This window comes from Oncorhynchus clarkii, chromosome 8 (assembly GCF_045791955.1).
Source record: "Oncorhynchus clarkii lewisi isolate Uvic-CL-2024 chromosome 8, UVic_Ocla_1.0, whole genome shotgun sequence".
NCBI classification, from domain to species: domain Eukaryota; kingdom Metazoa; phylum Chordata; class Actinopteri; order Salmoniformes; family Salmonidae; genus Oncorhynchus; species Oncorhynchus clarkii.
The window spans coordinates 39,354,784-39,370,953 of NC_092154.1; the positions used below are offsets into that span (position 1 = coordinate 39,354,784).

Here is a 16,170-nt window from a genome sequence, read left to right on the forward strand (position 1 = left end):
TGAGGAAGGCCTCTGCATGGATATAAAAATTGTGATTCACATGTAGGTCTAACTCGAGACCCAGGAACAGAATGCACTGCAACGGGGTCCGACAGCTCTTTTTCTGGTTTACAATAAAACCTAGAGACTGAATATGGAACACTAGCCTGGATGTGTGCAACATCGCTTGTTCCCTTGACTCTGCTGCTATCAGCCAATCGTCCAGAGAGGCCAACACACTCAGCCCCTGGCCCCTCATGGGTGCCAGAGCTGCCTCCACTACCTTTAAAAAGGCACGAAGCGAGAGGGACAGACCGCACAACAGGACCAAAAACCCGTAGGCTATTGCCTCATAATGGAACCTCCAACATTTCCTGTGACTGGGGTACATGGGCACATTAAAATATGCCTCCTTCAGGTTGATTGTGGTGATCCAATCGCCGGGACGCATGGACCATAACAGCTTCTGGTTTGTGAGCATCCTGAATGTGCAAACCCTGAGTTGCTTGTTTAGGGTACGAAGGTCTAGAATGGAACGTAGACCCTTCCCTATTGACTGTACCAGTCGTTCTGGGCCTCCGACAGAAGAACCATCCCTGAAGGATACATTATGCAGAAATCGCTCCGCCAATTCCTGGTTGCAAAAATTTGAATAGTTCACCTAATTTCAGTTTATGCGACAAGACACGGAAGACAACTGTCTGAATGTGGAGGAGGGACATGAATGATTGAAATCACATGTGGGATACACAATACTTTTTGGATGGCTAGTTTGGATGGGGCAAAGTTAGATAGTCTTGTGTTCCCAAAAATGTAGTTTTTAGTAGCGTGAACCGTTATTGCTCACATCGAGGTGAAGAGTGGGAAAATTCTACTAATGAATCTGAGCCTAACGCTTACACTTGTCAAAGTCGCGAGAGTCTGACTCCCCAAAGTTGTGTTGTACCGAGAGTGCTGACTGAAAGGGAACTGGTCTCCATCTCCCATCCTGTGGATAGCAATTAGGCAATTGAGTTATCTAGAAAAGTCCATTCAGTGATTGAATTTTCTTCTATTAGATCTTTCTAAGATGTTATACTTTGAGCACTCAGAGTAGTTCAAAACAGAATAACTTTATGACTCATGTGTCTGAGTGGAGAATGTTTTTTGGGATATATTGTAGATTACATCTCTCTCTCTCTCTCTCTCTCTCACTCTCCCTTCCCCCTAATAAAAATAGGGCCCATTGTTATTTTTAAAAAGCCACCATGAGGATATTGTGTGATACCCGACAAAGGAATTCTGGAAACAACAAAATAAATGTGTGTACTCTTTTCTATCACTCTTTCTTTCCTAGTGGAATAAAATAACCATAATAACATATCTAGAATTGATACCTTGGTAAAACACAAGAAAATGCTTTCTTTCACTTTCTTGTAGTAGAAGACAATGACAATGATCAGATGACTAACATGAACTAAATGCATTTACAGTAATTATGGGGAAATATTTTTGGAACTCTTTGACAACATCCACTCATTGCTTAAAACAGGTAATTGTATAATATAGACTGCTCACCTGCTCACGATGCTGCTGTAAGCTCTTAGGAGACAGGTTTGATCTCCTTCACCACCTCCTTAATCACCTGCACCATCACCTCCGCACACTTCACCGACGTCGCCTTCTCTGCCGCTGCCTCCGCTGGGCTGGCAACTGTCACAGCCATGGCAACAGCAACCTCCTCTTCCATGCTGTTAACGGGGGCATCTTGGATGGCAGCCCCAGCCTCTATTGAAACACATATTTGATGCTCTTCCAGTACTGTCTGGGGGCCATCCGATACGTGTCCCTGAACTGCGGCACTGTCGTCTTTCATGTTTGTTTCGACAACATCGGCAACAGTTGGAGCAGGGGCGGGGGTATCTGGTGTGGGTTCAGGGGTGGGGGTGTCTGGCGTTTGTTCAGGGTCTGTTGTGTCTTCTTTGGCCGGCGCTTCCTTTGTCTCTGGTGAGCTTACAATGGCATCTTTTTCTACCACCTCCACCATGATTTCCTCCTCTGCCTCTTCAATGATCTCTGTTGCCTGTGGGACTACGACCTCTGCAGTTGTCCCCTCTGGCTGGGCTGGGGCTTCAGCAGTCTCTGTGGGGGCATCTGGGACTGGTGTCTCTTCTGTCACAATCGTTGCTTCTGACTTCTCTTCAGCTGTCTCTGGAGTGGGAACCTCTGCTATCACTTCCTGAACCACCGTTATTACCTCAGCTTGTTGAACCTCAAGTTGGAATTCCTTAACTACTTCCTCTACCTCAGATTGAGGAACTTCCTGAACCTCTAATGCCTCAATGTTGCCCTCTACCTCTTTGATCTCCTCCTCTCCCTTTCCATCTGTCTCACTCTCTGTCTGTTCCACCTCTGTTACAACTTTAACCTCTACAACTTTCTCCACACTTACATTGACCTCCATTGCTTGCTTTAATTCCACTTCATGTTTAATTTCCTCTCCTTCCTCTTTGAGAACATACTCCACCTCCTTGGTAACCTCTTCCATGATACTCTTTGTGATTTCAATTGTGACTGGAACGGTCTCAATGACCTGGACAGCCTCGTGGACTTCCTTTGGTGGTTTTTCACCCTTGGCTGGTGCCTCTGGAGTAGTAGACACCTCTGTTGGGGTTTCTGGTGCTGGTTCCTCAACTTGGACTACAGGTGTTTCAGCAATGACAGGTTTCTCCTCTGCTACTAGTTCAATCTCTTTCTCTATCGTTGCTACCGCCTGGACTGGTAGTGCATCTTCAGTTGTGATGGTAGCAGTGGCAGAGGCAGACGCTTTGGGTTCAAACTCTGCTTCAGACACTTTCTCCACAGCACTCTGGATAACCACCTGAGCAATGACCAAGCCCGTCTCCTCCATGGCCTCTGCCTCCTTTGTCTCTTCAGCCTCTGTAATGCCAACCTCAGTCACCTGCACTTGAATTTGGTCATCGCCAGCGGGCTCGGCAACTGCCACTGAGAGCTTTTCCACTGCCACAGCCTCTGTGACCTCCACCTTCTGGGTTTCCAAGGACTCGGACAGTGGGAAGACGAGGTATGTGGTCTCCTTTACAATGGCAAACTCTAAAGCAGGGGCAACAATGGCTGCCTCGCACACTTCAGTGACTGTGGGCTGGTTGGCATCAGTTAGTGAAGTGACCATTTCTTGGGCAGCAGGCTCATTCACCTCCTCTACAGCAGCAATCTCTTTGGCAGCGGCCATCTCTTCTTTACTTTTGACCTCAATGACAGGTGCCTCAGAGCCATCCACAATGTTAGCGGCAATGGAGTCTTCGACAGTTGGTACAATGGGGTCCACGATGTTCTCATTCACCGCAGGGGCCTCAACAATTTCAACCTCCATCTTGATATTATTGATTGTGGCAACCTTTTCATCTTCATGCTCTTTACCCTCAGTGGCTATATCAGGATCTGGGATGTCTTCAATAGTTTTCTCTAGTGGCGGCTCCAGGAATATGCTTTCGACCTGCTCCACTTGAGCCTTGAATACTGGGTCTTCATTAGCGTCAGCCGCCTCAGTTGGGTCAGCCTTATCTTCTACTGGCATCTCAGCGGACAGACCATTGCTGATCTCAGGTAGACATTCCATGGTGGGAATTACAAGCTTCTCCACAGCCACCTTGGTGATCTCCTTGGTGCCCAGGTCAGTGCAGATGGCAGAACCCTCAATTTCTTCATGCACCATCAAGACAACCTTTGATTTGGTTTCGGTGAACTTGATCGGTGGTGTGGGTTCTGGGATGGAAGCAGCCTCCTCCAGTTGGATCTCTATGATTTCCATAGAAGTCAGGCTTGGAAGATCACTGAGCAGCTCCACAGCCTCCTGCGGGACCTCTAAAGACTCTGTCTCAGGCTCATTGGGCAGAGGGGTGGTTTTGCCATACGTGACTGGGATCATCTCTTCAGTTACCTCGGAAACAGACACCTCAGGCTCCTGGCAAGTGACTGTTTCTGGGATCTGCTCTAAAATGTTCTTGGCATCAGAATATGCAGTCACCTCAGCAACAGACAACTCAGGTTCCTGCTCTTGGCATGGGACTGCCTCTAAGGTCTGTTCTGCAATGTCCTCTGCGATGGTGGTGTCAGCAGATTTGGGGGTGGCGGCACCCTCTTCTGGGATGTCACTCAGCTGATCATGTGGGATCTCCTGGAGGTTTTCCATGACAGCCGGGGCTGAGATCCAAGAGGGGGATCTCTCTTCAATGGACAATTGGACCTGAGTGATTGGTGCCGCTTCCTCAGAGTCCTTCGTCTCCACTGTCATTTCAGCTTCAGCCTCTTCTTTACTCTCGGCATGCTCGTTGTCGTACTCTGAGAGAGGGACCACGGCTGGTGTGTCGGAATCTTCCTCGCCGGACCCCAGATTGGAGGAAAGCAGCTTCTTCTTTCTGCGTCCGGGAATGAGTTTCCTCAGAGAGAAGGAGGAATCTTCTTTGGGAATTTCACTGTCTGAGATTACCTGTTCACCACCAGATTCATCTGTCCTCTCCTCGTTTTTGGGCTTCTTTCTATGGGTGACAAGACGCTTGAGAGTATCCCATGTGGAGTCTCCTGCGGCGGGGCTAGTGGATGGTTCGGGGGATGACACTGTGTTTTCCTGATCTGCCTCTCCAAAGCTGCCTAAAGGAGAGACTGCTGTCTTAACCTGCTCTTCCCCAGTTGGTGGTGTCTCCTCTTCGATTTTGGTCTCCTCATCTTCAGAGTCAGAGGTCTTCCTGGTCCTCTTCTTGTTTCCGCCCATACACATCAGGGCCTCCCAGGAGAGTGAGGTGTCCATCTTCATCTTTTTGGGGTCCTCTGTGGTGCCATCCAGGTCCTCTGTGGTTTTGGCTTTTGGCTCCTCTTCAGGGAGTTCCGGCTCCTCTTTCTTTTTATCCACAAACACGGCACTGTCAGTGGAGAACAGGGTGGCCGACATGGCCTTCTCAACAGTTGCCTCGTCCTCGCTCTCAGAGGGCCTCTTGACTCGTTTCTTGGGTGTCACCAGCTTCTTGAAGGAGGACCAGGGCATGATACCTTCTTTCTTCTTCCCTTCGTCTAAGCTTGTTACCTCCTCATCAGCCTCTTGGCTGGGCTCAGCTTGGGTGGCTTCCACCCCAATGGCATGCTCACCAGACTCCTCTGGAGATGATGCCCCAAAGTCAGGTTTCTGGACCTCTGCCGACTCTGTAGAGGAGTGGAGCTGTTCAGCCGCCTGTTCCCCAGACTCGGTCAGCTTGGTCTCCGTATCTTTCTTGTCTTTCTTCTGTTTCTTTGTAGAGAGCTTCTTCAGGCCAGCCCCATTAAACAGCTTTTTCAGTGGGCTACCCTGGGCCTTGACCTTCTTCTGGGATGAGAAAAGCTCAGTCTCGGTGGTGACCTCAACTAGGGCCTTGTCTGATTCCACAGCTTCTTCAACATTCTCCTCCTCTTGTTTGGCGTCATCAGTAACAGCAGCTTCTGAGGTTTCCATGGCAAATTCGGCTTGGATCTCCTCTTTGATCTCTTTCGCAGATACTTCAGGTGTCTCAGTTTCTGGTGTTGTCACTGGCTCCACCTCCTTCACCTCTTTCTTTGCTTTCTCACGCTCCTCCTCCACCCCAGCCTCTGCTTTCTCCTCTCCCTCCTTTATCTTATCCTCAGCAGCTTTCTCTTTTGGTTCCTTCTCTTTGGTTCTTTTGATACTTGCCTTCTTGCGCTGATTGGAGAAGATTCCCTGTGTAAAGAACCTTCTGAAGGGGGACAGGGGGGCCTCCTGGCCACGTAGGGTAGTTGCAGCTGCAGCTGGGTCCGAGGGCTCTTTTTCTGCAGCCTCTCCATCCACAGTCTGAGATGGGGAATCCACTGGAGTTGCAGCCTCAGTTGTGGTTTCAGAGAAGTCAGCCTCAACAGTGGCGGTCTCTGGCTCAGCTGCCTTCCCCTCCTCTGCCGTGGCGGCTTCCTCCTTAGTTTCCTCAGACCCCTTAGTCCCTCCTTCCACTTCCTTGTCCATCAACTTCAGCATCTGCACCGGGTCAGTCTTCTCATTCTTGTCCTTCTTCAGAGTGAACTTGAAGCCGATGAAATTGAAGATCTTCTTGAAGCCCACCTCATTGGCCTCGCCTGGTTTCTCCTCAACAACCTTCTCTTCAGGCCTGGTGATGTTGTTGGCATCAGGAGACTCATTCTCTTCCTCCTCTCTGTTCACCTGAGAGGCAACCACAGCCTGGAGGGAGCCCATCGTCTCAAGAACCTCCTCCTTCCAAGACACGGACACGCCATCAACTGAAATGACAGAGATAAGTATTCATCTTTAGGTTGAGGTAATACACATTCCCACAAACAAAAACCAGCAGGCACTCTTTCTCTCACACAGGCACATAGGGTGGAACCAGACTAGAAACAAGACTGTCAGGGCAGAAGGAAAATGGGTAGAAAACAATAAAAAATATAAAACTGATATAATGTACCGCTGAAGTCGGAATTACATACACCTTAGTCAAATACATTTCAACTCAGTTTTTCACAATTCCTGACATTTAATCCTAGTAAAAATTCCTTGTTTTAGGTCAGTTAGGATTGCCACTTTATTTTAAGAATGTGAAATGTCAGAATAATAGTAGAGAATTATTTATTTCAACATTCCCAGTGGGTCAGAAGTTTACATACACTCAATTAGTATTTGGTAGCATTGCCTTTAAATTGTATAACTTGGGTCAAACATTTCAGGTAGCCTTGCACAAGCTTCCCACAATAAGTTGGGTGAATGTTGGCCCATTCCTCCTGACAGAGTTGGTGTAACTGAGTCAGGTTTGTAGGCCTCAATGCTGGCACACACACTTTCAATTCTGCCCACACATTTTCTATAGCGTGGAGGTCAGGGCTTTGTGATGGCCTCTCCAATACCTTGACTTTGTTGTCCTTAAGCCATTTTGCCACAACTTTAAAAGCATGCTTGGGGTCATTGTCCATTTGCAAGACGCATTTGCGACCAAGCTTTAACTTCCTGACTGATGTCTTGAGATGTTGCGTCAATATATCCACATAATTGTCCTGCCTCGTGATGCCATCTATTTTGTGAAGTGCACCAGTCCCTCCTGCAGCAAAGCACCCCCACAACATGATGCTGCCACACCTGTTCTTCACGGTTGGGATGGTGTTCTTCGGCTTGCAAGCCTCCCCCTTTTTCCTCCAAACATAATGATGGTCATTATGGCCAAACAGTTCTATTTTTGTTTCATCAGACCAGAGGACATTTCTCACAAAAATATGATCTTTGTCCCCATGTGCAGTTGCAAACAGTAGTCTGGCTACTTATGGTGGTTTTGGAGCAGTGACTTCTTACTTGCTGAGCGGCCTTTCAGGTTAAGTCGATATAGGACTCGTTTTACTGTGGATATAGATTATTTTGTACCTAATACATCCAGCATCTTCACAAGGTCCTTTGCTATTTTTCTGGGATTGATTTGCACTTTCGCAACAAAGTACGTTCATCTCTAGGAGACAGAACGTGTCTCCTTCCTGAGCGGTATGACGGCTGTGTGGTCCCATGGTGTTTATACTTTCGTACTATTGTTTGTACAGATGAATGAGGTACCTTCAGGCATTTGGACATTTCTCCCAAGGATGAACCAGACTTGTGGAGGTCTACAATTTCTTCTGAGGTCTTGGCTGATTTCTTTTTATTTTCCCATGATGTCAAGCAAAGAGGCACTGAGTTTGAAGGTAGGCCTTGAAATACAGGTACACCTCCAATTGACTCAAATTATATAAATTAGCCTATCAGAAGTTTCTAAAGCCAAGACATAATTTTGGGGAATTTTCCAAGCTGCTTAAAGTCAACTTAGTGTATGTAAACTTCTGACCCACTGGAATTGTGATACAGTGAATTATAAGTGAAATAACCTGTCTGTAAACAATTGTTAGGAAAAATTACTTGTGTCATGCACAAAGTAGATATCCTAAACGACTTGCCAAAACTATAGTTTGTTAACAAGAAATTTGTGGAGTGGTTGAAAAACAAGTTTCAATGACTCCAACTTAAGTGTATGTAAACTTCCAACTTCAACTGTATATCTAAAGATTTCATCTTCAACATTTTAAGATCACCACATTACAAAAACAATAGCTGAGAGATTTTGACCCCCTGAGTGGATTCAATCATTTGATAGATTAAATTTAAAAAAGAATGATTTGATCATTGACACCAGCCAACAACAAGCCCTGGAGGAGACTGCAGCATGTTTCACAATGAAAGCAATTCCATTGCCATCGCTTGAACAAAGATTCAGTCTCAAAACAAAGAAAGCTTACAGACAAGGGTATACTGTAAACCTCTCGGCTGTGTTGCTTTTTCCAAAATAATAGCTGACCTTATCCACTCATGCATCTACTGTAAGACGTATATTCTCTATTGTTTAGGTTATAAAATGGCGCCAAAAGAAAAGGCAGCAGTTTTACGGGCACCTCACCAATGTGTTTTTTTTTGCGTTATTTGTAACTTATTTTGTACATAATGTTTCTGCAACCTTATCTTACAGCAAAAAAATCGGTCTGTGCATATTTGTAAAAACAGCTGGTGCACGAAATCTAAGGAAGTCTCTAGATTTTGCACGCCTGAAGTAGAGTATATTGTGATACATTGCAGGCCGTACTACTTGCCTAGAGAGCTATACTTTTCGCGGCTGTTTATTTACCACCAGACAGATGCTGGCACTAAGACCGCACTGAGTCACAGGCTCTGTAAACCTCTGAGGCCCCCTTTCCTGTGACATCCCCCTACAGCAGGGGAAAGCTCCGAGCATTTTTAATTAATGGATATCACCTTACCTAGATACACACCCAGACTGGGAGACACACACAGTCTCTTAATCAGACAAACATGCTCATATCCTCATAGTGACCCTGTCACTCTCTCTTCTGACTGTCTATCTGCCAGATCAACACTCAAAAACACATGCCCCTAACCCCCCACCACACACACACACACAATATACCCATAAAACAACAGTATTAGAATACAGTTCAATATGAATAATTTTCCCTCTGACAACCTTGCTAATGTTAGTTTTTAATACATGTCTGAAGATAATCCTATCTTTTTCGAGCCAACTAATGAAAAATCTCTCATCAATTTCTCTAAGGGATGAAAGAATGTGAAATACACAAGGTAATATATCAAAAGGAACGTTAAACTAAAGACATAAGACATTGGAGCATAAAGTTTCAATTGAAATTAAACTAATTATATACCGTGCATTCAGAAAGTATTCAGACCCCTTGACTTTTTCCACATTTTGTTATGTTATAGCCTTATCCTAAAATATTTTTCTCAACACAATACCCCATTATGACAAAGAAAAAACATGTTTATACATTTTTTGCAAATGTATAAATAAATAAGTATTCACACTCTTTACTCAGTACATCCTTGAGTGTTCTTGGGTATGACGCTACAAGATTGGCACACCTGTATTTGGGGACTTTCTCCCATTCTTCTCTGCAGATCCTCTCAAGCTCTGTCAGGTTGGATGGGGAGTGTTGCTGCACAGCTATTTTCAGGTCTCTCCAGAGATGTTCGATCGGGATCAAGTCCAGGCTCTGGCTGGGCCACTCAAGGACATTCAGAGACTTATCCTGAAGCTACTCCTTCGTTGTCTTGGCTGTGTGCTTACGGTCATTGTCCTGTTGGAAGGTGAACCTTCGCTCCAGTCTGAGGTCCTGAGCGCTCTGGAGCAGGTTTTCACCAAGTATCTCACTTCATCTTTCCCTCGATCCTGACTAGTCTCCCAGTCCCTGCCACTGAAAAACATCCCTACAGCATGATGCAGCCACCACCATGCTTCACCGTAGGGATGGTGCCAGGTTTCCTTCAGATTTGACGCTTGGCATTCAAGCCAAAGAGTTTAATCTTGCTTTCATCAGACCAGAGAATCTCTTTTCTCATGGTCAGAGTCCTTTAGGTTCCTTTTGTCAAATTCTAAGTTGTGTGTCATGTGCCTTTTACTGAGTAGTGGCTTCCGTCTGGCCACTCTACCATAAAGGCCTGATTGGTGGAGTGCTGCAGATTGGTGGAGTGCTCCCATCTCTACAGAGGAACTCTGGAGCTCTGTCAGTGACCATCAGGTTCTTGGTCACCTCCATGACAAAGGCCCTTTTCCTCGATTGCTATGTTTGGCCAGGCGGCCAGCACTTGGTGTTTCCATTTTTTTTCCATTTAAGAATGATGGCGGCCACTGTGTTCTTGGGGACCTTCAATGCTGCAGACATTTTTTGGAACCCTTCCCCAGATCTGAGCTCTACGTACAACTCCTTCAACCTCATGTAAATAAGGTATTTGTTTTTTATTAGTAATACATTTTCAAAAAATCCAATAATAATAATAACAAAATATGGAAAAGGGGAAGAGATCTGAATACTTTCAGAATGCACCGTATATCCCTAAAAACATTTATATTTTAAGAGAGATATGTGAGGCTAGGGCTGTGGTAGTCACAAAAAGTCGTTCTCACAGTAATTGACCATTAATTAACAAACAAATTTATCATCTCCTGGCTTCCACACAGCCTACAAGCCATTTTAAAAAGTCTAATAAATCCATGTAATATAGCCTACACCTTCACAATAAATCCATTATTTATTTTAGACAGGTTTAAAAGAAGCATGATATGTAGAAAATGTAGTCCCTTTTCGAAAAAAATTATAGCATATTGTTAGGTTCTAATGATTATATTAAGAACTCGGCCACTGAAAGCTTATACCAAGTTTATTCTCCCCAAAGGATCAATCAGCTGAATCGACGAAAACATATTCACACGAGCACTTGTATTTAACCCTTTCTCCTATGCCGAGTCTCCTCCTACACATCTGAACAGCCAATGCATCTCTGTTGCTAGACAGAACCTTTAGTGATATCTGTTCATCCTCACTTCATCTGACCTGACCTCTGCTCCAAAGTGCTCACTCCTCCCCAACCAACAGGAAGGACGCCTGTATACTTGTAGTGAATGGGTGCATTGATACACCATCCGAAGTGTAAATAATAACTTCACCATGCTCAAAGGGACTGGTACCAGACTGTATCTCGTCTCCTCCCAGAGGATCCCTGATGGCTAGCAATAACATATCCTGACATAATATAAGCGTTATCCATTACCCTCTCTACCTTAGTGACATGAATAAGTATATTTCCTATTCTCAGAACCCAACATACTCTGAGCTGTCCTTATGTTAGATCCTGATGTGGCTATGCCAAATGGCTGTGGGCTACACAGGTTAATTTAGCAGACAAGATTTGTCTAATATTCCGTGGCATTATTTTATAGTATGAAGAATACAACTGAACAAAGCTGAATAAAATACATATTTTCTCCAAACAGCTATTCTGTCTTGAGCAGTTAAGAAATAGGTACTCCTACGTATATGCTTAATTTAGAGTTATTAATGTATCTTTAATTGTTCTACAACAATTGGGCTATATGTTTTGATTTTCAATACATTGTAAGGCTGCATGATGAGACTGTTGATCTGAAAAAGTTGCTTGAAAGGCATGAGCTCTGCTTTGTTTTTGTGTGTGCAAGCTGTACACACTCCAATAGTCTCTCATTCACAATTTGACAAGCACTTGATAATGCCTCGAGTTTCTCGGCGGCATCCCCTTCGTGGCCGTAATGCACCCTAAACAAATCCATGCCTAATGCGACCCGGAGTGCTTGACTTATTCCACATTGATGTGTTAGCCTGAATTAGAAAATGTCTCGCACCAATCTACACACAATATCTCAATAGAAAAGTGAAAACATGTTTTTATGAAATTGTTCAAAATGCTTGAACATATGAAGAATGGTACTCAGTGATGTGTTGTGTGGTTTTGCCTCAAACCATTTCTTTGACATTCTTTGCAGTCTCACTTTAGTGCCTTATTGCAAACAGGATACATTTTGGAATATTTGTATTCTGTACAGGCTTCCTTCTTTTCACTCTGTCTATTAGGTTAGTATTGTTGTGTAACTACATTGTTGATCCATCCTCAGTTTTCTCCCATTACAGCTATTAACCTGCCTAGGACTGCTAGCGGATGTTTAAAAAAATATTAGAAAAATAATAAATAAAAAAAACAGTACACCCTTTGGAAGTCCTCTACACAATATGTTGCTGCCTGTGCCCTGTCCCATAGCAGTCTCTTTCTGATGTAAAGCAGAGGCAAACTGAACAAGTGGTGCAGTTCATGCGACACAGAACACAACGACGCCTCCATGCTGTGCCCTTTTGGCCCTGAGGCACAGTCATGCCTGCAGTAATGAACTGTGGCATATGAACACCACTGGGGGCAGAGGTAGAGCGGGCAGCTTGGCACCGGGGGCTCCCAGTCGGAGTCGCTATCACTGTGAAAGAAAACATAAAACAAATATTTGTATTGTATGAGCCTTTTATCATCACATAAAATAAACAGATATGTATTGTATAGAGCAGAGGGAACAGTCACTAATGTGAAGTGCTGTTCCATTCAACTCCGGCCATTGTTGTGGGCCTGCCCTCCCCTGAACAGCACTCAATGGCTATTTCATATGGAAATGGGGAGGAGTAGCAGGCACAGTGGCCATGTGTGTATTTGCTGTTCTACTCCATTCCATTTGAATACAAAAAATGAAAATATAATCTGACATGGAATATATATATATATATATATATACACACACACATACACACCCAAACAAACACACACACACACACACACACACACACACTGTAACGGTTTTCTGTATGAGAAGGAGAGTCGGACCAAAATGCAGCGTGTCGATTGCGATCCATGTTTTAATAAACAAACGTAAACCACGAATCAATACAACCACTACAAAATAAAGAACGTAACGAAAACCTAAACAGCCTATCTGGTGAAAACACATAGACAGGAACAATCACCCACAAACACACAGTGAAACCCAGGCTACCTAAATATGGTTCCCAATCAGAGACAATGACGAACACCTGCCTCTGATTGAGAACCATATCAGACCGAACATAGAACTAGACAAACTAGACATGTAACATAGAATGCCCACTCAGATCACACCCTGACCAACCAAAACATAGAAATATACAAAGTAAACTATGGTCAGGGTGTGACACACACACACACACACTTCATTGCAAATTGCAATATATATATATATATATATATTTCATAAAACGACATTAGCACTTACCCGTCCAGAAGTACGTCCTGTCCTTGCAGAAACAGCTCCTCAGTTCCTGTTTGAATCATAACATTCAAAGATTCCTCAAACAAAAAATCTGTCTCACTTCCACTTTTTCACTTTCACTTTAGACTTGGACTTCGCTTTTCCTGATTTATTCGCCATGATATCTTTAATGAAATCGTTGAAAATACAACTTTCCGAAATACTGCTGCGCGTAACAAGTGTCACAGCAACCCCTCTGATAGTCAAGGCGAGAATGGAGTTCCTTACGCGTGTATTTACAAACAAGGAATGGTGGTCCAACCCAAAACCATTACATACTGGCGTTTACCTCAGCTCATTGGCTATCTACCCAGCTAGATTTCAAGAAGATCAGTGGTCATTGGGCAGAAATACAGTCAATCAATGAAGCTTCGCAAAAATTATTGGTGCGCAAGGAAGTAATTGCTCGTTGTCTTCAAATCAGTTCACTTCGGTCAATACTCCCCGCAAAAAAAACAATGATGTTTGGCTGTGTTGCAAACATCCAGAGGAATGCACTGAAACCAACCATGACTAGATAAACGATTGTTTACGGTGTGTAATCATGTTGAATGCTCCGTAAAAAATTGATAGAGATGGAATTCACGGCACAAACGGTTTACAAAATGTTTAGATTTAGGCTATAAAAATGTATTTTATCAAAGAAAACGGCACTTCATTTGATCACTGGGACCCTCAGGAAAAGAAATAAGAGCAAGATATCAGAATGTAAGTCATAATTTTACCTTCAGATGTGAATGTGTAAAAACTGTCATGGCAGAAAATGTTTCTGTTGTTGATTGCTCTTCTCAAACAAAAGCATGGTATTTGTTCTCTGTAATAGCTATTTTAAATCGGAAAACATAGTTTGATTACCAGGATTCTAATCTTTTGAAGGTTGTAAGACACTTGCATTTTCAAGAATGTTTAATGTTACGACGTTGTATTTTTAGTTGTCACTCTGAAATGTCCCCTGATGTTGATCCCTGTACAGGGATCGCAGCCATAATTAATTAATGCAGCCACAGTGTCTGATTTCAAAAAGGATTTACAGCGAAAGTACCACAAACAATTATGTTAGGTCACCACCAAGCCACAGAAAAACATTTTTCCAGCCAAAGAGAGGAGTCACAAAAAGCAGAAGTAGAGATAAAATGAATCACTAACCTTTGATGAGCTTCATCAGATGACACTCATAGGACTTCATGTATGTTTTGTTTGATAAAGTTCATATTTATATAAAAAAATCTGAGTTTACATTGGCACGTTACGTTCAGTAGTTCTAAAACATGCAGTGATTGTGCAGAGAGCCACATCAATTTACAGAAATACTCATAATAAACATTGATAAAGATTTGACTATTATACATGGAACTTTAGATAAACTTCTCCTTAATGCAACCGCTGTATCAGATTTCAAAAAAACTTTGCGGAGAAAGCAAACCATGCAATAATCTGAGTACAGCCTTTAGACAACAAAGCAGCCAAAAAGATACCCACCATATTGGGTAGTCAATATTACTCAGAAATAGCATTTTAAATATTCACTTACCTTTGATAATCTTCGTCAGAGTGCACTCACAGGAATACCAGTTCCACCATAAATGTTTGATTTGTTCGATAATGTCCATCAGTTATGTCCAAATATCTTCTTTTGTTAGGGCGTTTGGTAAACAAATCCAAAAGCGCGATCAGGTCGCGCCGAACATCGGACGAAAAGTTAAAAAAGTTCCATTACAGCCCGTAGAAACATGCCAAACTAAGTATGAAATCAATCTTTAGGATGTTTTTAACCCTTTCACACGTACCATCACATGGGTGTGATCGTTCTACAGTGGTCCCTGAAGCGTACGATCACACCCGTGTGTTTAGAACACTCGTTTAGAATGCTGGTTTAGAACGGCAGTTTCGAATGACGCAACAATCAGCGTTTGAGCTGGCCACACTTTTTTTCAGAAACAATTTACACAAACACAGTCCTTACAAAGTTATGTCCAGAATGTCAGCAGTTTATTTTTGGATGCATTGTTCAGATATTCACAGAAGTAAATGTAGCATTACACAATCATCCTAACCGGAAAAATGTAGGCTACATTTGTCCTAGCGCTGAGGAAAGATTGACCCAACACAAGCAGTCATATTTTCTAACTCTCGGCTGACATAAACTACAATATGAATTAGCTAATAGCAATATATAATTAATCACATCACGGGTGAGCTCACCATTGATCAAAATAACTAGGTAAAACACTTTATAGAAATCGAAAGTAATCCGACGATTAGTTTCAGCGCGCAGCCATGCATTTTTTCCTCACAGAAACCGAAGATAATAAGAGAAGACGAGATGAGTTTGGTCTGTTTATAGTATGCATGTTGAAGGGGTGTGTCATCTACCGTCGTTCACATCCCACCATTTATTTCCAGGAGTCCTCAAACAATGTGTGAACTCTTACTCACCTCATTTTGTTATAACATCTTTGGTCAAACAGACGTGAATCCCAGAATGCATTGTATGTCAACAAACATGGCTACACAGCTAGAATTAGCTTAGCTCATCATAATCAGTACAACCTTCAAAAACTATTTTACACACATAATATGTGCCCATTACAATCTGTGCAAGAATCGGAATGCATGATTTGTCACCTAGAATTGAAAACATGTGAATAAAACCGTAAATACACAAATAATTGCCACAGAAAACATTTTCTGATAGTGATTTATTGATACAAGTGGCGCGTGCCGGCAGTCAACCACGTAACCTCCCACTCTGCGCCATTCAGTGTTGTTGTTTATGTATGTAGCTAGTGAGCTAAGCTGTAGCATTAACAATGTCTTTCAAAAGGAGACAACTCACAAATGTGGAAATTCTGGAGATTTTTTAAAATTCTGACAATGAGTCTTAGTATGAAAGTCAGGAATCAGATTCTGACAGTGAGGAGCTGCCCCCCAACCTTGAAGCCATTGAGAACCCTGAATCTGA

The 16,170-nt window shown here is 43.2% G+C and overlaps 1 protein-coding gene across 1 annotated transcript in view; it reads right to left on the reverse strand.

The window, feature by feature from the left end:
- Positions 1-16,170, reverse strand: part of LOC139415380 (A-kinase anchor protein 12-like) — a 67,452-nt gene that overhangs the window by 2,515 nt on the left and 48,767 nt on the right. The window contains exon 3 of the mRNA XM_071163487.1: positions 1,537-6,252. Within this exon, the coding sequence (XP_071019588.1) occupies positions 1,562-6,252 (4,691 nt within the window). The 3' untranslated portion in view covers positions 1,537-1,561. The remainder of the gene's footprint in view (positions 1-1,536; positions 6,253-16,170) is intronic.